General features: G+C 43.8%; 1 protein-coding gene across 4 annotated transcripts in view; it reads right to left on the minus strand.

Moving 5' to 3' along the window:
- The window catches only part of chd6 (chromodomain helicase DNA binding protein 6), a 219200-nt gene that overhangs the window by 61904 nt on the left and 131731 nt on the right, over positions 1–25565 (minus strand). For all 4 annotated transcript variants that reach the window (XM_080204564.1, XM_080204565.1, XM_080204563.1 and 1 more), the window contains 9 exons: positions 20727–20861; positions 19794–19915; positions 16980–17223; positions 16513–16689; positions 11143–11286; positions 8520–8775; positions 5152–5362; positions 4226–4421; positions 1080–1244 (listed from right to left, as the gene is read on the minus strand). In XM_080204564.1, the coding sequence (XP_080060690.1) occupies positions 1080–1244; positions 4226–4421; positions 5152–5362; positions 8520–8775; positions 11143–11286; positions 16513–16689; positions 16980–17223; positions 19794–19915; positions 20727–20861 (1650 nt within the window). The remainder of the gene's footprint in view (positions 1–1079; positions 1245–4225; positions 4422–5151; positions 5363–8519; positions 8776–11142; positions 11287–16512; positions 16690–16979; positions 17224–19793; positions 19916–20726; positions 20862–25565) is intronic.

Genomic DNA, 25565 nt, shown 5'->3' on the forward strand with positions numbered 1-25565 from the left:
TGTAGGTGTACCGATGAGACTGTAGCAGATTAAAAAGGTTCCATACCATCAGTTTCTCAAGGTTAATTTGGGATGGAAAATAAATGCTTACTTTGGCAACAACACCCACATCCCATAAATGAATATATTAAAATAACAAACAGTCTTCAACACCAAGAAAGCCGACTGGGAAATAACTGGAAGATGGAAAAAGGGATAACAGGAATGGAGGAATGTTGTAAGAAACAACTTTTTCTTAGCATACTTTTCCAATCCATATGGCTTCACTTTCTGCAACTGAATAAACCACGAGGTGGACAAGATGCATCCGGACTCCGCTAGGTACTCTGTATCTAACTCCGTTCTGTGCCTAGAATTATAGAATCCCTACAATGCAGGAGGCTATTTGACCCATCAAGCCTACACTGAAAACAATCCCACACAGGCCCTAACTTCCAGGTATTTACCCTGTCAAATCCCCTGATACTAAGGATCAATTTAGTACGGCCAATCAACCTAACCTGCACATCGTTAGACTGTGGGAGGAAACTCACACCCAGAGAAAACCCACACAGACATGGACATTCCACACAGTGACCCGAAGCTGGAACTGGTCTCTGGTTCTGTGAGGCAGCAGAGCTAAACGCTGTGCCACCTGTCCTAGGAGTGATTGATGGGAGGACAGTGTAGAGGGAGCTTTACTCTGTATCTAACCCCGTGCTGTCCCTGTCCTGGGAGTGTTTGATGGGGGGACAGTGTAGAGGGAGCTTTACTCTGTATCTAACCCCGTGCTGTACCTGTCCTGGGAGTGTCTGATGGGGGACAGTGTAGAGGGAGCTTTACTCTGTATCTAACCCCGTGCTGTACCTGTCCTGGGAGTGTTTGATGGGGACAGTGTAGAGGGAGCTTTACTCTGTATCTAACCCCGTGCTGTACCTGTCCTGGGAGTGTCTGATGGGGACAGTGTAGAGATCTTTAACTTGCAGTGTATATGGCCTAGGACACAGGGCCCTTGAACTGTAATTTCAGAACTATGACCCCACTTTAGCAAACACGTGCATTCCAAAACAAGGTGAGATTCCAGTGGCAAGACAGGTTACCCCATTAGTGTTTCCTTTGCGATTCATTGCTTGCAGTACAGCTCTGTCGAGGCCCAGCTTGAGACTGGCTTTGTCGAACATTTCTCGTTCATACGAGTTGCGAGTTATTAGGCGATATACTTGAACTGCTTTATTCTGTCCTATCCGGTGGCATCGGGCCTGAGCCTGGAAACAAACAGAAGGACTGAAGCTGTTCAGATAGAGACAATCTCTTAAAGACTCAAGATTATCAAACACCATGAGGCAAATTCTTCAATATACCAAGCAACACAATGGTTGGGCCATCTCTGATCTTTTTTAGCTTTATTCACTGTCTGTCTAGGAACACTATTCCTTTTAATGTTGTTACAATCATGGGGTGTGTAAAACTGTTGTAGTTTGGGACAGAAGAATTATAGCAATAAGCTTTACTACTGACGATAGATTTGAGAAACTCTCCAAAAACTTTGAGGAAAGCGTCTCAAAGTTATTACTAGGTGAAGCTGGGATACAGGAACCCTTTGGAAGCTGGGTGCAACTGTGAATTATTTGCTAGAAGGTTTCATTCCATAGAGAGTGTGATGGGTGACAAATGTACAAGAGGAATGTCATTTTCTGTAGTTTAAATATAAGCTGCCTACAAAAAGGAAATAGGCTTCAGTCAACAGCGCGCTTTTAGTCGTCTGTAACAGTCAAAGTTTTAAAACATGATATATTTTAGGATCATTCTTTCAGCAAATAACTGGAACTTTGAATCTTTTTAAAAAAAAGAGTGGTCTCTACAGAGGTGGTAACTAGGTCCTTTGCAACCATAAAAACATAGAAGATAGGAGCAGGAAGAGGCCATTTGGCCCTTCAAGCCTGCTCTGCCATTCATCATGATCATGGCTGATCATCCAACTCAATCGCCCAATCATGCTTTTTCCCCATAACCTTTGATCCCATTCGTCCCAAGTGCTATATCCAGCTACCGCTTGAATACGTTCAATGTTTTGGCATCAATTACTTCCTGTGGTAATGAATTCCACAGGATCACCACTCTCTAGGTGAAGAAATGTCTCCTCACCTCCGTCCTAAAAGGTCTACCCTGAATCCTCAGACCCCCGGATCTGGACTTCCCCCCATCGGGAACATCCTCTCTGCATCTATCCTGCCTAATCCTGTTAGAATTTTGTAAGTCTCTATGAGATCCCCCCTCATTTGTCTGAACACCAGTGAAAACAATCCTAACCGAGTCAATCTCTCCTCATACATCAGTCCTGCCATCCCCGGAATCAGCCTGGTAAACCTTCGCTGCACTCCCTCGAGAGCAAGAACATCCTTCCTCAGAAAAGGAAACCAAATCTGCACACAACACTCTAGGTGTGGCCTCACCAAGACCCTGTATAATTGTAACAACACATCCCTGGTCCTGTACTTGAAACCTCTCGCAATAAAGGCCAACTTGCCATTTTCCTTCTTTACCGCCTGCTGCATCTGCATGCTTTCCTTCAGTGACTGGTGCACAAGGACACCCAGGTCCCTCTGCACACTCCCCTCTCCCAATTTACAGCCATTCAGGTAGTAATCTGCCTTCTTGTTTTTACTTCCAAAGTGAATAACCTCACATTTATCCAAATAATACTGCATCTGCCAATGATTTGCCCATTCATCCAACCTGTCCAGATCATTCTAAAGGATTTCTGCATCCTTGTCACAGTTCACCCTCCCACCCAACTTGGTATCATCTGCAAACTTTGAGATGTTACATTTTGTTCTCTCGTCCAAATGGGGTCCCAGCACCGATCTCTGTGGCACCCCCACTAGTTACGGCCTGCCAATTTGAAAAGCACCCATTAATTCCTACTCTTTATTTCCTCTCTGCCAACCAATTTTCTATCCATCTCAATGCACTTCCCCCAATCCCACATGCTTTAATCTTACATGATAATCTCTTATGTAGGACTTTGGTAGAAAATTAGTACCACCACACAGCAGCAAGACCAAATCCAGCATCAAAACTAAAGGCACTCCCACCTCCTCAAAGAAGCACTCAACTCTCAGAAAAGAGTTTCTTCTCTTCAACCAGTTACAGTAATCTTTCTAACAGGCAACTCTGGCTTGGCAACTGTGTTATCACATTGAATTTCCCCCATCCCATCTCCCTCCCTCCAGCTATCTCCGTCTGCCCTCCAGTCTCCTTCCCTCTGCCATCCCTCCATCCAGAGTCTCTCTTTCATATACAAGTCCACCACATTTTCCTGTTTGTCTGGGTAGATTTATACCAGTCACGATATAAACATTGCTCCCTGTTTCACACCAGTCAGGTACAACTCCTTACCTGCCTTTCATTCCATTCACAACAATTAGTGAAAAGGTATGAAGAATAAAAGGGAAAGTGTGTAATGGAGCAAAAGCAGGAGAGATTAAATGATAAGGTTTGACAGAGCAAGGGGAAGGGGAGTTGTGATGAGTGAAAGAAATTGGTGCGCCAAACAGCGCAACAGAGTTGCCTGTCAGAAAGATTACTATAACTGGTTGAAGAAATTCTTTTGAGGAATGTCAGCAGGTTTGACTGCAACGTTGGGAGTTGGTCATTTAATTTCTCCTGCCTTTCACCCACCACAGATTTTTCCTTTTATTTCCCCAACTTGCTCCACATTTCACAGACCCTTTACTTAAAACCTACTAAAACTCTAACTCTTCTGAGTTCTGGTGAAAGCTCACTAACCTGAAACATTAGCTCAATTTCTCTCCACATACATAGCAGATCTGCTGAGTATTTCAAGCATTTTCTGCTTTTATTTCCAATTTTAAGCATGCAAAATAGTATTATCAACAACTTGCCTTGTTCTCTTAAACAAGTCCATATTGTAACTTTTCATTCTTCTTTATAATTAGCCTCATTATTTCTTTCACTTTTTTGAATTAAAGAATCATCAATTAGTATTTCTCCTTCTTCGACTAATTGAATGTGTTTATAACAAGCAAATCTATCGGAAATCCCCAAAGGATTTCACAGGCCACAACTATCCCAGAGGCTACACCACACTGAATTTCAACAAAGGCTCAGTGAAGAGGATTAGTGAGAGAAGCAGAGTGCAACGTCTGTATAGCTCTCAGGACGGATCAATTAGCACTAGTCCCAGTGGAGGAACTTCCCTCGTGTCGCTTACTGAGAGACTCACCTGCAGATCATTCTGTGGGTTCCAATCCGAGTCGAAGATGATACAAGTGTCTGCCGCAGTAAGGTTGATACCAAGGCCTCCTGCTCTTGTGCAGAGCAGAAACACAAAGCGGTCGGAGTCTGGTTTGGAAAAGCGGTCGATTGCAGCCTGTCTCAGGTTCCCCCTTACCCTGCCATCAATGCGCTCATAGGTGTATCTAAAACATTTAAGAGTAGACTAAGGTTGAATATTTAAACTAATGAGTCTGTTCTTTGTGGAATCTTAAAATACAGACTGAAATAATTTGGCCCATTTTACCTGCTCTTCGAAAAAGCTAGCTAATCCCACTCTCTTGCTCTTCCCCATAATCTTGCAAATATTTCAAGTAAATATTCAATTCACTTAGTGATAAATCTGCTTCAAGTATCCCATCAGGATGCACTACAATAGTTTGCAAAGCTTGCTTCAATAGTTCCTACTATCAAGAGCAGCAAGGTAATGGAAACACACCACTTCAAATCACACACCATTCTGACTTAGTCTGATATTATTTCTTTATCATTGCTGAGTCAATATACCATCTGGTATTCAGTGGGAATGAGTGGCCAGCATCAGGAATAGACAGTGGCTGATTTTTACCCTTCCCCTAACCCAGGGAGGTTCAAATGCTGACTCCAATGAAGTCAAACACCAGCAAAATGAGGGATTAAAGCCAATCCATATGGGTTAAAGACTTTAGCCACCAGGCAAGCAAGGGAGGTACAGTCACAACATCTGAATAGATTGGAGTACACTTTTAATTTTCATCAAATTAACAATAATGACTCAATTACAAAACAGATCATCAGCCATTCCAAATAATTCTTCACGGCGGTCATGTTTTTAATGACTGAGCAATGTGCCTAATACAGGTGGTGGTTTGGGCCCAGGATGTAGCAGGGTCTCACCGTCTGTGGATGAGGTAATCTTCGAGAATATCCAGGCAGCGTACCATCTGGGAGAAAATCAGCACCTTGTGTCCACCAGCAATCAGCTTGGGTAAGAGTTTATCGATTAGCACCAATTTACCCGCTGCTTGAATCATGGCCTGCAGCTGAAAATCAGGGGCATCAGGATTGTGCACTTCACGAAATTCATCCAGGATTTTCTCCTCAGCACCTACCAGGAATCAAAATTCAAATTTGGTTGAAATACCTTATTCCCACGGAATTGTTCAGTTCTGTCTCTTGTTAAAGGTATCCATATCTGCATGCTCTACTTAAGACTCTTCTCTTTGTTTCCTCTTTATTCCATTTCCCCCATAACCAGTATCTTCCTCTCTTACAAGCATCTCTTCACAGAGTTCCTCAAACTTATAACCACACAGCAAAGGAGGCCATTCAGCCAATCATGCCACTGCTAGCTCTTTGAAAGATCTATTCAATTTGTCTGACTTTGCTTCTCTTTCCCTACAGCCTGCAACCACTTCCTTTTCAAGTATTATTCAATTCTCTTTTGGAAGTTATTATGGAATTTGCTTCCATTGCTCTGAGACAGCGCTTTCCAGATCATCAAAACTTCATAGAATCATAGAAACCCTTCAGTGCAGAAAGAGGCCCTTCGGCCCATCGAGTCTGCACCAACCACAAGCCCATCCAGGCCCTATCCCCAATATCCCGATATATTTTACCCACTAATGCCTCTAACCTAAGCATCCTAGGACACTAAGGGGCAATCTTAACATGGCCAATCAACCTAACCCACACATCTTTGGACTGCGGGAGGAAACCGGAGCATCCGGAGGAAACCTATGCAGACACGAGGAGAATGTGCAAACTCTGCACAGTGACCCAAGCTGGGAATCGAACCCAGGTCCCTGGAGCTGTGAAGCAGCAGTGCCAACGACTATGCTACCGCGCCACCCATGCAAAAAACTTCCATTTTTTAAATTCATTCGTGGGACCTGAATGTCGCTGGCTGGCCAGCATTTATTGCCCATCCCTAGTTCCCTTGTGCAGAGGGTAGTTCAGAGTCAACAACATTGCTGTGGGTCTGGAGGCACACGTAGGCCAGACCAAGTAAGGGTGGCAGACTTACTTCCCTAAAGGACATTAGTGAACCAGATGGATTTTTCTGACAGTCGACAATGGTTTCATGGTCACCAGTAGATTCTGAATTCCAAACTTTTTTCTTACTGAACTCAAATTCCATCTGCCGTGGCAGGATTCAAATTCGGGTCCCCAGAGCATTAGCTGAGTTTCTAGATTAATAGTTTCGTGATAATACCATGAGGCTACTGTCTCCCCCATCAGAAATATTCTCACCACCTTCCCTCTGGTTCTTGTGCCAATCACTTTAAAACTGACTCCTCTGGATAACAACAGGAAATAATTTTTGTTCATGATTTGAACACCTTGATAAAATCTCTCCTTAACCATCAACCAAGTAACCATTGTTCATATAGACAATGAATGTTGGCAGTGTTTGATCAGTGAACATCACAGCTGGGCCAGATCCTAATGTCGCCTGACATCAAACACTCACACTAGCACAAGAGCTAGAACCATTCCCTACCCTTGTTGGAAATATGAAGACAGTACAGCTTTTCTGGATAACAACACTGACTCAGAATTGAACCTAGAGTCTTCTATTTTGTATTGCTCCACTATGTAACGCAGTGTATTGAGCCACTGAGACATCAGCAATGACCACTCCCCACTTTCCAAAATCACTTCTGAACGTTGGCAAAACATATCAAGCAAGAGTTATGGACCACACATAAGTACAAAATGTTATCTTAGCTATTTACTTACTGGGGTGCGCCATTTGTGGGCCAGATAGGCACACAGACTGGGAATAACACCATTTTTCCTATTCACCCCAGTCTAGTAGCTCTGCACCTCTGAACAGCAAGGCTTGTGTCTTTTAGTGCCGTAGCAGATACTTTCCACATAACATTCTGAATGTATACTGTTTAGCACTAGAAACTGAAAACAATTTCTAAATGTAGTGGTCCATTTTGGCAGGTCCAATGGGATGAAGGAGTACAATATCAAGGGTAGGACCATTAGCAGTGTTGAGGATCAGAAGGACCATGGGGTCTTGGTCCATAGGACTCTTAAATCGGCCTTGCAGGCGGAGGATGTGGTCAAGAAGGTATATGGTGTGCTGGCCTTCATTAATCGAGGGATTGAGTTTAGGAGTTGGGAGGTAATTTTATAAGACCCTTGTCAGACCCCACTTGGAGTACTGTGCGCAGTTCTGGTCGCCTCACTACAAGAAGGATGTGGAAGCTATTGAAAGGGTGCAGAGGAGATTTACAAGGATGTTGCCTGGATTGGGAAGCATGCCTTATGAAGATAGGTTGAGGGAGCTAGGTCTCTTCTCCCTGGAGAGATGAAGATTGAGAGGCGACCTGATAGAGGTTTATAAAATGTTGAGAGGTATAGATAGGGTGGATTCTCGGAGGCTATTTCCCAGGGCTGAAATGGTCGCTACGAGAGGACACAGGTTTAAGGTGTTGGGGAGCAGGTACAGAGGAGGTGTTGGGGTAAGTTTTTCACTCAGGGGGTGGTGAGTGAATGGAATCGGCTGCTGTCGGTGGTGGTAGAGGCGAACTCGCTGGGGTCTTTTAAGAGACATCTGGATGAGTATGTGGGGTTTAATGGGATTCAGAGTTATAGATAGGCCTTGTAGGTATGGATATGATCGGCGCAACTTGTGGGCCAAAGGGCCTGTTTGTGCTGTAGGGTTCTATGTAGTAAAGCATCCCAAGGTATTTCCATAGGGGCATTATCAAATAAAATCTAATAATGAGATTCTGACTAAAGGCTTGGTCAAATAGGTCAGCTTTAAGAAGCATCATAAAGGAGCACAGCAAAGTAGGGAGCTAGGGAGAGAATTTCAGAGAAGGAATGTAATGGGATTATAACATCTCCAAATCACACAGCATTTGGACTTGGATAGATATCATTCATTTATACACCATCAATACTTTTGGGCCGAGGCAGCAGAAGGCATGGTCACCAACGATAGAGCAATGAAAATCAGGGATACATTAAGAGACCAGAATTGAAAAAGCATGAGATCTCAGAAGGTTGGGAGCTTGTTGGACCATAAGATGTAAGAGCAGAAGTAGGCCATTCGGCCAGTTGAGGTCTGCTTCAACTTTCCACGAGATCACAACTGACTTCATAATCTTCAGCTCCATTTTCCCATCTTATGCCCAAATCCTTGATTATATGGAGGTTATGGAGATAGGGAAGAGCGAGGATATGGAGGAGACGTGGACGAGGTGTATTATTACTACAAATTGAGTGTGATACACTGGACTTACCATTGATCAAGTAGGGATGGTTACAGCACTTTCTCAGTTCCATCATGGTATTCAGCAGGTTTGGCATGTTGGCCTGGTTGGCCCCTTTAGCTAAGAAGGAGAAATTCCTCTCCAAAATAGCTCTATAGTACTTTTTCTGGATGTTGGTTAGTTCCACCTCAATAATGGTCTCCTCTTTTGGAGCCAGGTTTTTTTCAACATCATCCTTCAGTCTTCGCAGCATCATGGGTTTCAGCACTGCCTGCAGCTTCTTCACCTATCACAGGGAAATGACTCGTTAGTGACTCAGTCAACAGTAAACTGCTTGGGCCAAGGGGTGAGCCCCAAATTGATGTGATCCCAAAGAAGCATTTGACACTTACATTGAAGAAACTGAAAGCAATTTCAAGCATTAACAACAAAAAAGAGAATTGAGAACCCCATGTGAAGGACTGAAATCCATGGCACAGAAAACAGAAAAGGTCAAAGAGAAAACAGGCAGTACACTAAGCTAGGAAGGAATGACCAATTAACAGCAATGGCTGGATTTTCAAAGCCTGCAAAAAGATAAGGGGATACTGGGAAAAAGGGGAGATAGAATGTGCAATAAATCTTGATTTCAACATAGGAGGAACAAGATGTAAATCAATGTATTCAACACTTTGGAGGAAAAGGACAGAGGTCATTACCAGAATCATTTGATTGTCAAGATGCATGCAAACATACTGAACTTGGCATCTCGCATTTTGAATCCGCACTAACATAAAAGAGCATGGGTAAGAACTCGGAACAGCTATCTAACACTCTGAGATGTGCCATCATCACAAAATTTTTAATCTAACCAGAAGCCAAGTTCTTTTTTCACTGTGATGAGCGATGCAATTTTGTTTACAATACCAGGCTGACTAGGGGTTTGAGACACTAAATAATTTTCTCAAAACATCTCAAAGCATTTATGTTCTCAATTAAAGCAGAGAAATCAGATTAGAATAGCATGGTCCCTTAAGTTGCACAGAGATATTCTGGTGTTGTTGACATGGATGTTGAGAGAATTTCTTTGTTCTTTGAATTTTATGATGGGATTTTTTAAATTGACGTGAGAACTCAAGCAGCACCTCAGTTCACAATCCCATTCGAAGAAAACACCTCCCTCAGTATTGCAGTGACACCTTAAATAACAAAGTCAAAGAACTGGGCTACAGGTTGGTAAATATCAAGTGTTAGAGCTTTCAGGTGTGCGCACAGCACAGCTGAAGTTTCGTCAGCTAAAAGTGATGCAGCTTACTCATATGCACAAGGCTCCTCGTATCTGCCCAATCAGGACAATGCTGCTAAAGGAAAATTAGTCTTTAGGACTCAGAGATCTTTCAGCTCGTGCTAAATGAGTTTGTTTGTCAATCAACATTGGAGGACTGCAGACTGCCCTGGTTCACAATTTAGATTACAGCGTCTGCCTCAGAGGAGCAGTTCCAGTCCAATCACTCATTACAAGGACCTAACCAAACTCGAATAATGCCCATTTACTTGAGGAAATTATTAGGATTTAGTTATTAAGGATGGAGTGTCTTAATATTTAGGCAAATATAAGCCAGTCAAAGAGCCAGCACAGATTTTTAGCAGTTATGCCTAAAGAAGCTCGCTGAATTTGAGGAGTTAATTCATTTGCTTAAAACCTATTACATTTCCACCTTTCTTCAGTTCAGACTAAAGAATGTCAAGCTGAACTGTAAATTCTGTTTCTCTCTATAAGTTGCCTAACCTGCTGAATATTTCTAGCATTTTGTTTTTTTTTATTTCTCTACCATGGTAGATATGGGAGTTAGATCAGAACTTTACTCATTCCCCCAACCTCAATGTCGTATTGATCTGGCAGCTCATTCATCCAACCTTGTGTGGAGTCTGCACATTCTCCGTGTGTCTGCGTAGGTTTCCTCCCACACTCCAAAGATGTGTACCTTAGGTTGATTCGCCATGCAAAATTGCCCCTTATTGTCAGAGGGATTAGCAAGGCAAATACATGGTGTTATGGGGACAGGGCCTGAGTGGGATTGTTGTAGATGCGGGCTTGATGGGCCAAATGGCCTCCTTCTGCATGGTGGGAGTCTATGAATATCAGGAATATTTTGCTCTTCTCTGCACTGCCTGTTTTTTAAAAATATAAACTAAATACAATTCACTGTTTTCTCTTACACTATCTGTAAGATGCATGGTTTTGCTAACAACAATCATGGAGATGTGTGGTTTCTTCCCAATGGTTTTGACCAGGCTGCATTTGCTGTCGATGCATCCAGCCAATGGTTTTCAGTCCATGTGCGGTTAAGTGCAAGAAAGGCACCAGCAGGAGATACAATGAACGTTAACAGGTCACTCATGGGTGACGTGAGGAAGTCCGTCTTCACACAAATAGTAGACGGACGCTGGAACCCGCCACAGAAAGCTGTTAAGGCTGGGGTCAATTGAAAATTTCAACAAGATTGATTGACTTTTGTTGTGTCAGATGATTGAAGGTGACAGAAATAAGGCGAGTAGATCAGTTATAGAAAGAGCACTCTGCCAGGCTCAAGGGGCTGAGGCAAATATTCTTGTTCCTGTGTTTCTCCAAGGAGAATAATGGTGAACAATAACCAAAACACATCTCACATACCTGCTCATCAGTCTTTAGGTCTCCAAATTCCTCCATGAAGGAGGACTCAGATGGAAAGTGAACAGGCTCAAGGAAATTTAACAAACTGAAGAGTTCCTCCACTGTATTCTGCAAAGGGGTTCCAGTCAAAAGTACTTTGTGTTCCTAAATGTGGTGTGGTGGCAGGTAGGACATAAAGGGGGGCAGGGAGGGGAGCAGGAATGAGGGGTGAAAAGGGAGAGAGGAGGGAAAGGGGGGGAGAGAGAGAGAGAGGAGGGAAAGGGGGGGAGAGAGAGAGGAGGGAAAGGGGGGGAGAGAGGAGGGAAGGGGGTGAGAGAGGAGGGAAGGGGGTGAGAGAGGAGGGAAGGGGGTGAGAGAGGAGGGAAGGGGGTGAGAGAGGAGGGAAGGGGGTGAGAGAGGAGGGAAGGGGGTGAGAGAGGAGGGAAGGGGGTGAGAGAGGAGGGAAGGGGGTGAGAGAGGAGGGAAGGGGGTGAGAGAGGAGGGAAGGGGGTGAGAGAGGAGGGAAGGGGGTGAGAGAGGAGGGAAGGGGGTGAGAGAGGAGGGAAGGGGGTGAGAGAGGAGGGAAGGGGGTGAGAGAGGAGGGAAGGGGGTGAGAGAGGAGGGAAGGGGGTGAGAGAGGAGGGAAGGGGGTGAGAGAGGAGGGAAGGGGGTGAGAGAGGAGGGAAGGGGGTGAGAGAGGAGGGAAGGGGGTGAGAGAGGAGGGAAGGGGGTGAGAGAGGAGGGAAGGGGGTGAGAGAGGAGGGAAGGGGGTGAGAGAGGAGGGAAGGGGGTGAGAGAGGAGGAGGGGGTGAGAGAGGAGGGAAGGGGGTGAGAGAGGAGGGAAGGGGTGAGAGGAGGAGGGGGTGGGGGTGAGAGAGGAGGGAAGGGGGTGAGAGAGGAGGGAAGGGGGTGAGAGAGGAGGGAAGGGGGTGAGAGAGGAGGGAAGGGGGTGAGAGAGGAGGAAGGGGGATGAGAGAGGAGGGAAGGGGGTGAGAGAGGAGGGAGGGGGTGAGAGAGGAGGGAAGGGGGTGAGAGAGGGAAGGGGGTGAGAGCAGGAGGGAGGGGGTGAGAGAGGGGAGGGGGTGAGAGAGGAGGGAAGGGGGTGAGAGAGGAGGAAGGGGGTGAGGAGAGGAGGGAAGGGGTGAGAGAGGAGGGAAGGGGGTGAGAGAGGAGGGAAGGGGGTGAGAGAGGAGGGAAGGGGGTGAGAGAGGAGAGACAGAGAATGGGGGAGCGAGGGGAAGGAAGTAGAAGAATGCGTGAAGGTAAGGGAGCAAAACAAAGAGGAGGGAGGAATTGTGTGCGAGCGAGGGAGGGGAGAGAGAAAGTACATGTCAATTGCTTAACATCAGGTCAGAAGACATCAGTGAATCACGAATCTCTGCTTTCTTTTAAATTATTGTGAATAATTTTTCTTTTCAAGAAATTTCATCCAAATTTGAGGCCTAAAGCTTAAAACTCAAATTCAGGCAGTCGACAGCCTGACAAAATATCTGAATTCATTCAATCCCATTCATTTCTAAAGTCAAAGAAACTGAACTCTCTTTCCTCTGCCCCCAAATTGTCTCCCCCACTCAGCCCATCTCTCCCAGGATTTGGAGAGCATTCTTTGCTGTATATAAGGGATTAAGTTATTGGTTCATCGGGCAGAAATGAAATCCCGAGGCACCACTGCACATCCTCTGCTGTTTAGAATAGAACTGCTTTTTTCAAACTATTTCTCCGCAAATCATCTATTTCTACGTGCGGTAACTAAAGTAGAGAAATAGTTATTCTCCACCTCATCCAGGCCCTTGTTATCTCTAGACTCAACTCCTCCAGGTCAGCCTCAATCTCGCACTCTCTCCAGAAACCGGAGGCCAGCCAAAGTTCTGTTAGCAGTATCGCACCTCACACCAAATCCCATTCACCCATCATCCTGTGCTCACTGGCTTAAATTAGCTCCCAGTTAGGAATGCCTTTTAAAATTTTCATCCTTCTTTTCCAATCCCTTTATAGCTTTGTCCCTCTCTCACTCTCCTAGCCTATAAACCAAAGTGCCCTCAAACTCTGGCCTCTTGTGCATCCATAATGTTAATTTTTCCACTATTAGCTGCTGCGCCTTCAGCATGCCTGAAGCTCTGGAATTTCATCCCTAAATCTCCCTATCTCTCTCTCGCTTCAACTTTAAAAGGTTCCTTAAAACCTACCTCTAACAGGTTTTGCTTTAACATAAGCTGCAGTAAGCAAAATGATCAATTATATGGCATGGGGGCACAGTGGTTAGCACTGCTACCGCATAGTAGAATCGCCAAGCAAAACTGATAGCCAAGTTCTGCACATGAGGATGGCCTCAACCAGGATTTTGGGTTCATGTCACACTATCTGCAACTCCCATGGCTTGCCTGGACTTGCAAAATCTCACTAACTGTCCTGGCTCAAGACAATTCACACCTCTTCAATCTGTGCTTAACCCTCTCTCCACTCACATTGTCTGTATATGTAAAGACTTGATTACCTGTAAAGACTTGCATTCTAACCTTATCTTGTAAATTGAGTTCGTGTCTGCATATGCCCTGTTTACAAACACAACTCTTCACTCACCTAAATAAGGAGCAGCGCGCCGAAAGCTTGTGCTAGCAAATAAACCCACTGGACTTTAACCTGGTGTTGTGAGACTTCTTACTGTGTCTCACAGCACCAGGGACCTGGGTTCAATTATACAGTCATAGAGGTTTACAGCATGGAAACAGGCCCTTCGGCCCAACTTGTCCATGCTGCCCTTCCTTTTTTAAACCCCCAAGCTAATCCCAATTGCCCACATCCCTCTATACCCATCGTACCAATGTAACTTTCTAAATGCTTTTTAAAAGATAAAATTGTACCCGCCTCTACTATACCTCTGGCACTCACCACCCTCTGTGTGAAAAAAATTGCCCTCTGGACACTTTTGTATCTCTCTCCTCTCACCTTAAACCTATGCCTGACTATCTAGCTGATCTATGCCCCTCATTATTTTATAGACCTCTATAAGATCACCCCTCAGCCTCCTACGCTCCAGAGAAAAAAGTCCCAGTCTATCCGGCCTCTCCTTATAACTCAATCCATCAAGTCTCAGTAGCATCCTAGTAAATCTTTTCTGCACTCTTTCTAGTTTAATAATATCCTTTCTATAATAGGGTGACCAGAATTGCACACAGTATTCCAAGTGTGGCCTTACCAATGTCTTGTACAACTTCAACAAGATGTCCCAATTCCTGTATTCAACGTTCTGACCAATGAAACCAAGCATGCCAAATGCCTTCTTCACCACTCTGTCCACCTGTGACTCCACTTTCAAGGAGGTATGAATGTGTACTCCTCGATCTCTCTGTTCTGTAACTCTCCCTATCGCCCTACCATTAACTGAGTAAATCCTGCCCTGGTTCAATCTACCAAAATGCATCACCTTGCATTTGTCTAAATTAAACTCCATCTGCCATTCGTCAGCTCACTGGCCCAATTGATCCAAGATCCCGTTGCAATTGGCAATAACTTTCTTCACTGTCCACCATGCCACCAATCTTAGTGTATCTGCAAACTTACTAACCACACCCCCTATCTTCTCATCCAAATCATTAATATAAATGACAAATAACAGTGGGCCCAGCACTGATCCCTGAAGCACACCGCTAGTCCCAGGCCTCCAGTTTGAAAAACAACCCTCTACAACCACCCTCTGGTTTCTGTAAAGAAGCCAATTTTGTATCCATTTAGATACCTCACCCTAGATCCCGTGAGATTTAATCTTATGCAACAACCTACCATGTGGTACCTTGTCAAAGGCCTTGCTAAAGTCCATGGAGACAACATCAAGTGCACTGCCCTCATCTACTTTCTTGGTTACCCCTTCAAAAAACTCAATCAAATTTGTGAGACATGATTTTCCACTCACAAAGCCCGGCCTTGGGTGACTGCCTGTGTGGAGTTTGTACGTTCTCACCACATCTGTATGGGTTTCCTCCCACAGTCCAAAGATGTGCAAGTTAGATTGATTGGCCATGCTAAATTGCCCCTTAGTGTCAGGGGATTAGCAGTATAAAGACATAGGGTTACGGGAACAAGGCTTGGGTTGTTGTCAGTGCAGGCTTGATGGGCTGAATGGCCTCCTTCTGCACTGCAGGGATTCTATGATTGTGTGTTTTTGGTATTACAAAAACATGGCAACCAATTGGCCTACTGAAAGTTGCTCTGACAGTGAGGAGATGAAGTAGTTTTAATATTACTGGCTAAGGGAGGAATGTTGCTCAGGACAACAACTCTTCCAATAGTGACTAAAGCACCAGGACCTAAGGATGGTGCCCTGGCGATGTAGCACTATCTGCACTGGAATGTCAGCTTAGGTTATGTGCTCAAATACAAAATCTAAATGGATTAAATAAATCTAATAGGAGCAGGTTTGAGGACAAAATCATTGCAAGTTTTAAAAATTTATTTGACATGAGCATTGCTGGTTGGCCAGCGTTTATTGCCCATCCCTAGTTGCCCCTGGAGGGCAGTTGAGAGTCAACCACATAGCAGTGGCTCTGGTGTTATATGTAGGCCAGATCAGGTAAGGACAGCAGATTTCCTTCCCTAAAGGACATTAGTAAACCAGGTGGGTTCAAATTCCACCATCTGCTGTGGCAGGATTTGAAATCAGCATCCCCCCCCACCCCCAACCTACTTTGGTATCTCCCTTTATCGAGCTCCCAAAGATCTTTTGATCTCAGCATTGAATACACTCATCGATTGACAATTCTGAGGTAGAAAATTCCGAAGACACTCAATGAAGTAATTTTTTTTCACCTCTGTCTTTAGGGGTTATAGTCTACGGGTCACTCTCCGCCTACCCTACAGGCTATAACCACTTTTCTAGACTTTCCAACCAGGGAAAACAATCTTGTCTACATCTACCTGTCAAGACCTTCAAGAACTTTATGGCAGAGATGAGATCATCTGTCACTGTAAAAGTCAAACAACAAGTTTATTTATTAGTTACAAGTATTAGTTACACTGCAATGAAATCACTGTGAAATTCCCCTAGTCGCCACACTCCGACACCCGTTCAGGTCAGTGCTCCTAACCAGCACATCTTTCAGACTGTGAGGGGGAACTGGGGCACCCGGAGAAAACCCACACATACACAGGAAGAATGTGCAAACTCCCCACTGACAGTAACCCAAGCTGGGAATCGAACACAGGTCCCTGGCGCTGTGAGGCAGCAGTGCTAACCACTGTGCCACCATGCTGCCTGTCCTCATAGGACAAGCCTCTCATCCCAGGAAAATACAGGTCAGCCATGATCCAACTGAATGGTAGGAGTGAATGGCCTCCGTTTATGCTCTTCAACCCACTTATCATTTTTAGGGCTAAGAAGATTATTTGCATCCTCACCACTGCCATGAGTTTGAGACCCTCCAGCAGTTTGCAGTTCCTGTTCTTCAGTCGGTGTGCCTCGTCGATGACCACACAACTCCACTGGATTTTTCGTAACTCAGGACAGTCGGCTAAAATCATTTCAAATGTGGTGATGATTGCATTGAACTTAAAAAGACCCTGAATGGGAGTGCCCTGCAAAATTGAAATGCAAGACATGAGGATAGATGATAGGAATTTTTCACCATAATCTACCCACCACCCATCCAAAAACAATCTTCCCTGTTTGGTTTTACAACCACAATCATCTGATGTGCAGCTCATGTACAAGCAGAAAGCAAATTCATTTTAGTAAGGAACTCACTTCCTTCCTCATTTCACTCACCAAGTCAACATTTTACTTATTTACAAACAACATTAGGAGGCCCTGATAAGACTTTACTAAACAAGTGTGTGACACCCAATTACAAGACTGAAAACCTCACCTCAGCGTCCTTGTAGTGCATTTCATATTGGTGAATCATCTGCCGACTGATCTGACTGCCATGATACACGATTACATTGACCTCTGTCCACGTTCGAAACTCCCGCTCCCAATTGGCTATTGTGGACAGAGGTGCAATAATGAGGAAAGGGCCCCGGATTCCCATCAGGTATATTTCATATAGAAATGTAATTGATTGGATTGTCTTCCCCAGACCCATCTCATCAGCAAGAATGCAATTTTTTCTGAAAAATATAAAAGTTTGAAAAACCTATTTTAAGGAGGAACAAAAAACAAATGTGGATTGTTAGAAGCTAGGCAGACAGCACATGCCTTTGGGGGGTTGTGGGGTGGATAGGGTAGGTAGGGGGTGTTGCACTGGGCAGAAAGATTGATAGTTGACTAAAAATCACTGATTTTTTTTCTTTCCACATCTTCTCAAACTGATTTCTTTCTATTCTCTCCTGAAGGCTGTCCAACCTGGGCTTTGGTACCTCAGCCAAGCATTCATACTTCACATCAAACTCAGCTAGCCAACTGTCAGCATGGTAGGGGGGCAGCTCACCATCGCTGGGTATGATCCCTTAATATTTCAGGAGTAGAAGCTGAACAATTCTCGCCTTCACTAACTGAGAGGAGGCACTGGAGTCCCAGCTATTTACCACCCTTTAAACATCAATTGCTTTAAGCTTTCAGCAACCAAGCTTTACAAATTCACTGCTCAAAGCAGTGTCACATCAGACAGAGAAAGTCACAGTCCACTGCAAACTAACGGAGGGAATAACAAGGCTAGCTGCAATTTTTGAATGGATCTACCTTGCATTAAGCTGATCTTTCTCTACACCATAGCTATGATTGTAACATTACATTCTGCACTCTCTAGTTTCCTTCTCTATGAACGGTATGTTTTGTCTGTAAAGTGCGCAAGAAACAATGCTCTTCACTGTATGTTAATATGTGTCACAATAATAAATCAAATCAACAGGACAACTTGCATCTTTCTCATTCTCCATGCAAGTACCCAGTCTTCCAATGACTACTGGTACATGTCAATGGTGTCTCATTTTTAACTCTATATAGTAAACTCAACCATGAATAAAGCACTTCTCTACTAACTAGGGAAGAATTTATGGTTATGGCCGTGGTTCAACAGCCTAGGTTCTGGGTTCACATTAGTTCAGCTAATTTCACTCTGCAAACCAGCCTCCCATCCATTGACTCTGTCTACTCTTCCCACTGCCTCCGCAAAGCAGCCAGCATAATTAAGGACCCCAGACACCCCAGACATTCTCTCTTCCATCTTCTTCTGTCGGGAGAAGGACATAGAAGTCTGAAGTCACGTACTGACCGACTCAAGAACAGCTTCTTCCCTGCTGCTGTCGGACTTTTGAATGGATCTACCTTGCATTAAGTTGATCTTTCTCTACACCCTCGCTATAACTGTAACACTACATTCTGCAGTCTCTCCTTTCTTTCTCTACGAATGGTATGTTTTGTCTGTACAGCGCACAAGAGACAATACTTTTCACTGTATGTTAATACGTGCGACAATAACAAATCAAATCAAATCCTGCCCTCCCTTTCTCCTTAACCTTGTATATCCAACTCCCTTTTGAAATTCACAAATTCACAGTCTGCTTCCACCATATTCTTAGGCAATGCATTCCACATCTTCATCACTCGCCAGCAAAAAGTATCTTCTTACAGTATCTTATCTTAAAGTATGACTTTAAATTTGTCTCCTTAGCTTCCCGATCCAAGCAGCACTGAGAAGAATTTTGACCTATTCTGGCAAAAACCTTCATGGTTTTAAATACCTCTATAAAATCTCTCAATCTTCCCTTCTCTGAGAAAATTCTAACAATTCCACACCTGAAATATTAATTCTTCTCTGTTCTCCACAGCAGTGTTTCCAGCATTTTCTGTTTTAGATTTCCAGCATCTGCTGTTTTTTTGGGTAAAATATAGTGTTTTGGTGAAAAGGTACAAAAACAAAAGACAAGCATCGGTATTAGATTTCCATCCATGCATTTCTCTCTCTCTTCCTTTGCTTGCTCATTGCTTCTGTTCATCAACTATCCAAAATGAAAGAGCTGAATTTAACAGCCGATCATGGGATGGAAGAGGACTGCTGACTCTCTGCATCACTCATGGCTGCACTGCTCATATCTGATCCCTTGCAAGATGCTGACTAGGATTGTGACAATGGACACCCAATGCTGAAAGCTGTGCACTCTGCAGGTTTAGCTCGGTCACCTCTGCAGAGGAGAAGGGAAAGTTTCCACTACTAAATATTGGCAGCTTTCTTTTTAATTTGTTGATGGGATGTGAGCATTTCTGGCAGGGAATACCATTTAATGCCCATCTCCAGTTGTGTTGAGAAGGTAACGGCAAGCCACCTTCTTGAATTGTTGCAGTTTGTGTGGTGTAATTACACCTACAGTTGTTGGGAAGGGAGTTCCAGGATTTGAGCCCAGCGACAGTGAAGAAGGAATGGAGATATTATTCTAAATTGGTATGGGGTATGGCTTGGAGGCTGGTAGTATTCCCATGTCTCTGCTGCATCCTGCTAGGTCAGGGTCTGTCTTTAAATCCCTCCTTGATTTCATCTTCCCTATCTCTAGTCACCTGAAACCCTCCCTCCAATTTAAAAAGAAATTGAAATGGGTAAAGTTTTGATTGAAACAATCCACAGAGTGATTCTTAAGTGCAAACAACAACCTTCATAAAGAGGAGAGAGAGAGAGCACAGGCACAAGTGTGTTCAGAAAGCTGCAGAAAATAACGTGAAGGAACGCCAGTGGTTAGACACTCACCTGTTGTACCAGTTGAAGAGCAGCCAGTTCATTCCCTCCAGCTGGTACTCCCTGAGTTTATTGTCTGCCTTGTATGGTCGTGACAGCTCCAGTTTTTTCCAAGTTTCAGCAGGAGGACGCTCCTGTTTCAAGCACAGGAAGCACATGAGAGGGGCAGGAAGAACAGAAGCTTCACACACGCATCTCCTGTTTGTACACAGGCCCGACTTCCTGTCAAGTGCTTCAAGGCACACAATGTAGCAAACAGTCAAACTGTTCTCTCATGTGACTGTGTCAACAATACTGTGTGAAAACAGAATTCTCAGCCCGGGCTGTTGCAGCCAGTGTATGCACCAACCACAACACAGGGTACTGCTCTATGATAGAAAGTCTGAGGTTCACCTTCATATTCACATGATACAATGATAATAGAATTGTCAACACATCATAGCAATCAATCTCTATCAATTAATCAATTACAGAACGAGACACAAGGCAAGGAAAACCCCCAAGATGAAGGGCTCTGGGAACCATATATAAAAAGTCATCAGCTCCACCCCAATTATTGGACCTTATACTAGAATAACTAATTAGCTTTCATCAATCGAAGAACATCACAGACAGAAGTGCATTAATTTTTCATCTGTTTTTGGTTCTCCAGTTCACAGAACTGTCCTTTTATACACAGCCAGGAAACAGGAAGTTACCATCAGGCACTGAAATTATGATCCCTGGAGTTCTAACAAGTTGCTGCTTTACAACTATGATAAATTCATTGTCACAGCTTCTTTACCAGTGAGCATTACAATCAGTTATCCTTTTCACTGATCTCACTGAGCTCATTCTGTACAAAAGGAGTTGGTCACACTGTGGACCACTCAGTACAGCTCATCTGGGATTAGAATTGATTAACAAATTACATTACACACATTGAAACAAGCTCAATCTCATTACCAAGTTTGAGACTTCAGGAATGATCTGCAAACCCTCGTATTCCTGTATCTTGGCTGGGTCAATGTCTTCCACCAGCTCCCAAGTACTTTCTTCATAAGGTAGAGAGCACCACTTCACCAAATAATGAGTCACAGGCTTGGGAAACAGAAAATATCAAATATTAATCACTGGTCTACTTCCCGTTATTCTGAGATTAGCACTGATGAGTAGCTCAGCTTCGTTTACCCATCTTTTCACCATACCCTCAATGCCCTTTCTCAAGGGCAATCTATTGAACTCAGTCTTGGAATCAGTGCTTCTGATGGCACTTCTAACCAGCGTAGCTCTAATCTTAAAATTCTGTCTCTCCCACCAGAGCAAATCGTTTATTTCTAGCTATAGCCTATCAAGTCTCTTCATTTATTTTAAGCACCTTAATTAGATTACTCTTGAATCTCTTACAATCAATGAACTGCGAGATAAGTTTGAATGTCCTCAGGGTCTAGGCCATGGGATCTTTCTGGTAAATCTCAACATCATTATTCCTATAAAACGCATCCCCAAACTCTATGGTCTTGGGCTCTGCTCCTCCTTCCGCAACTGGATCCTAGTCTTCCTAATCCACACACCTATGACTGTGTGGCCAAATCCCCCTCCCAACTTGATTTTCAAGTTTGCTGATGACATCACTGTACTGAGTTGGATCTCAAACAATGATGAGAGGAGTACAGGGAAGAGACAGAGAGCCTGGTGAACTGCTGCGGCAATAGTAATCTCTCCTTCAATGTCAGTAAAACAAAGCAGGTAGTCATCGACTTCGGGAAGCATAGTGGAGAACGTGCCCGTCTACATCAATGGGAATGAAGTGAAATGGCTGACAGCTTCAAGTTTCTATGTGTCCATATGACCAACAAAACGTCCTGGTCTCTCCACTCCAACACGAGAGTTAAGAAAACCCACTAATGCCCCTACTTTCTCAGGAGGCTAAGGAAATTCGGCATGTCCGCTATGACTCTCACCAACGTTTACAGATGCACCATTGAAAACATCCTTTCTGGACATGTCACAGCTTGATAAGGCTCCTGCTCTGACCAAGACTGCAAAAAGCTTTAAAGGGTTGTAAACCTAGCCTGGTCCATCGTGAAAACCAGCCTCCCATCCACTGGCTCTGTCTACACTTCCTGCTACCTCAGAAAAGCAGCCAGCATAATCAAGGACCCCATACAACATGGACATACTCTCTTCCACCTTCTTCCATCAGGAAAAAGATACAGAAATTTGAGGTTATGTATCAACCAACTCAATAACAGCTTCTTCCCCGTTGCCATCAGACTTTTGAATGGACCTACCTTATATTAAGTTGATCTTTCTCTGCCCGCTAGCTATGACTATAACACTACATTCTGCATCCTCCCCTTTCCTTCTCTCTTATGTACTTTGCACAGCGCACAAGAAAAAATACTTTTCACTGTATACCAATACATCTGACAATAACAAATCAAATTAAAATCAAATCTTAGGCCAAATGTCTTTCCTGAAGTGCAGTGGAGTTGTATAAAACTTCGGTGAGGCCATACCTAGAGTACTGTGTACAGTTCTGGTCACCATATTATAGGAAAAATGAGATTGCACTGGAGGGAGTGCAGAGGAGATTCACCAGGATGTTGACTGGAATGGAACATTTAAGCTATGAAGAGAAGTTGGATAGGCTTGGGTTGTCATTGGAGCGGAGAGAAGACTGAGGGATGAGCTGATCAGTCCAATAATAACATTCAAAATGGAACTAGATAAATACTTGAAAGAGTGAAGGCTGCAGAACTTTGGGGAAGAAGCTGGAAAATTGAGTTTATTAGACAGCTCTTTAAAAGAGATGGCACAAGAACAATGGGCTGACTGGCCACACTATGATGGGCTGAATGGCCCACTATCATTCAATGATTCTATGAAATTAAGCCAGCAAAGCCACCCAAGATTAAGTAACTATAAGAAAGGGAACAGTTTACCACTGCTTTGTAATTGAGCTCAGGTAGTCAGTAATAATTTCATCACAGGTGGGTCTCCTTTGGTTCACTGATACATTTTGCGAACTTGGAAACAAGTTACCTTCCCAAATTAAGTGAAATACATTCATTCACATTTACAACAGGCAGGTTCTGTGCAAGACAGAGCTGTAAACATGCAATAAATTGTCCAAATGTGCAGACTCTCAGAGGGAGCACAGAAGTGATGTCAGGCCTGGCACAACCACAGGCTCTGAATTTAATGCACACTTCGTAACAGTGAAGATACCACCCAAGCTTTCAACAGCTGTCAAACATAGATGCTATTTCCTTCCATCAGTCCTGGAACTAAAACAGAATGCTGTGTCCTGCTTTTCTTGCTTTTTATTTTCTTCATGGCTCTATAGCTGAGAGCAGAGTTGCTTCCTAGCTACAACAACAAATTGCATTTATACAGCAACTTTAGTGAAGTAAATCATCCTAAAACACTGCACAGGTACGTTATCAAATAAAAACTGGCGCTGAACCACATAAGGAGATATTATGACAAAATCCTGATTGAATTCTGTCTTTCAAAAAGTGTTCAGACCATTACAGTGGTAAGATGGGCCAAACATGGGCAATTGGAACTAGCTTAGTGGTTAAAAAAAGGGGCAGCATGGGCAAATTAGGCCGTAGGACCTGTTTCCACACTGTAAACCTCTATGACTCTATGAAGATGTAGATTTTAAAGCGTTTAGAAGAACAAGTGGTGATCTAATTGAAACACATAGAACATAGAACATAGAACATTACAGCGCGGAACAGGCCCTTCGGCCCACAATGTTGCGCCGACCAGTCTTATTTTAAAAAAAAACATTGACCCACTAATCTAAACCAATCCCTTTTCGTCCATAAACCTATCCACCAATCTCTTAAACGCCCCCAAACTAGGCGCATTTACAACTGCAGCAGGCAGGGCATTCCAGTCCCTCACCACCCTCTGGGTAAAGAACCTGCCCCTGACATCCGTCCTATAACTACCCCCCCTTAATTTAAAGCCATGCCCCCTCGTGCTAGCTTTCTCCATCCGAGGAAACAGGCTATCACCATCCACCCTATCTAAACCTCTAATCATCTTATATGTTTCCATAAGATCCCCTCTTAGCCGCCTTCTTTCCAGTGAAAACAACCCCAAATCCCTCAGTCTCTCCTCATAGGACCTCCCCTGCATACCAGGCAACATCCTGGTAAACCTCCTCTGCACCCTCTCCAAAGCCTCCACATCCTTCCTGTAATGTGGGGACCAGAACTGCACACAGTACTCCAAGTGCGGCCACACCAGAGTTGTGTACAGTTGCAACATGACGCTGCGACTCCTAAATTCAATCCCCCTACCAATAAACGCCAAGACACCGTACGCCTTCTTAACAACCTTATCTACTTGATTCCCAACTTTCAGGGATCTATGTACGCATACACCTAGATCCCTCTGCTCCTCCACTCTATTCAAAGTCCTCCCGTTAGCCCTATACTCAACACATCTGTTATTCCTACCAAAATGGATTACCTCACACTTCTCCGCATTAAACTCCATCCGCCACCTCGCGGCCCAGCTCTGCAACCTGTCCAAGTCACCCTGCAAACTTCGACACCCTTCCTCACAATCTACCACACCTCCGACTTTGGTGTCATCAGCAGCAAACTTACTAATCCACCCAACTATACCCTCATCCAGATCATTAATAAAGATTACAAACAGCAGTGGCCCCAAAACAGATCCCTGAGGCACACCACTCGTAACCGAACTCCATGATGAATAATTACCATCAACCACCACCCTCTGTCTCCTATCTGCTAACCAATTCCTAATCCAAGTACCTAAATTACCACCAATCCCATACATCTGCATTTTCTGCAGAAGCATACCATGGTGAACCTTATCAAACGTCTTACTAAAATCCATATATACCACGTCTACTGCCTTACCCCTATCCACCTCTTTGGTCACCTTCTCAAAGAACTCAATAAGGTTAGTAAGGCACGACCTTCCCGCTACAAAACCATGGTATGTTAGACGCTGAGAAATTGTTTCCCTGGCTCAGGAATATAGAACACGGGGTCATAGATGCAAAATAAAGAGCTGACTACTTCAAACTGAGATGAGGAGAAATGTCTTCATAAAGTATGAATCTTTGAATTTCTACCCAGCAGAACTGAATGCTCCACCACTGAATATATTCAAGACAGGTGTAATTGGATTTTTGGTACCAAGGGAATTAAGCAAAATGAGGATAGAGCAGAAAGGTTGAGTGAAGATCAGACATTATCTTATTGAATGATGAAGCAGGCTCAAAGGGCAAATCGGTCCACTCACGATATGTCTTGAAAAGAGAGACAAGTGGATAGATTTAGGGAATTAGAGGGCTGTTGAGATAAGAACAGAAATAGGAACAGGAGAAGATCATGCTGTCAATCACGCTGCCCCACCATTCAATAAGGTCATGGCAGATCTTGGGCCTTCAACTTCACTTTCAGATACTGAGACATTGTTTCCCTTGTTGGGGAATCTAGAACGTGAAGACACACTTTCAGGGTAAGGGGCAATCATTTGGAGTGTGATGAGAAGAAATCTCTTCATAAAAGGGTTGTAAATCTTTAGAATTTAGACATGATCTTATTGAATGACAAAATAGGCTCAAAGGCAAATTGATCTACTACTCTATCTAGCCTCTGGCAATATTTGCTGGAGTACTCTTGTGTTTGTGTATCCTGTCCCTTCCTGTTACTGTTAAACATATCAGTACTCTTGCATGCTCCCACATGCAATAGCTGCAACACATCAATACTGCCCTGCTTTCTTTGTGTCTATTGAACTAAT

The sequence above is a fragment of the Carcharhinus amblyrhynchos genome, chromosome 16, assembly GCF_965287045.1.
Source record: "Carcharhinus amblyrhynchos chromosome 16, sCarAmb.v2.hapA, whole genome shotgun sequence".
Lineage (NCBI taxonomy): Eukaryota > Metazoa > Chordata > Chondrichthyes > Carcharhiniformes > Carcharhinidae > Carcharhinus > Carcharhinus amblyrhynchos.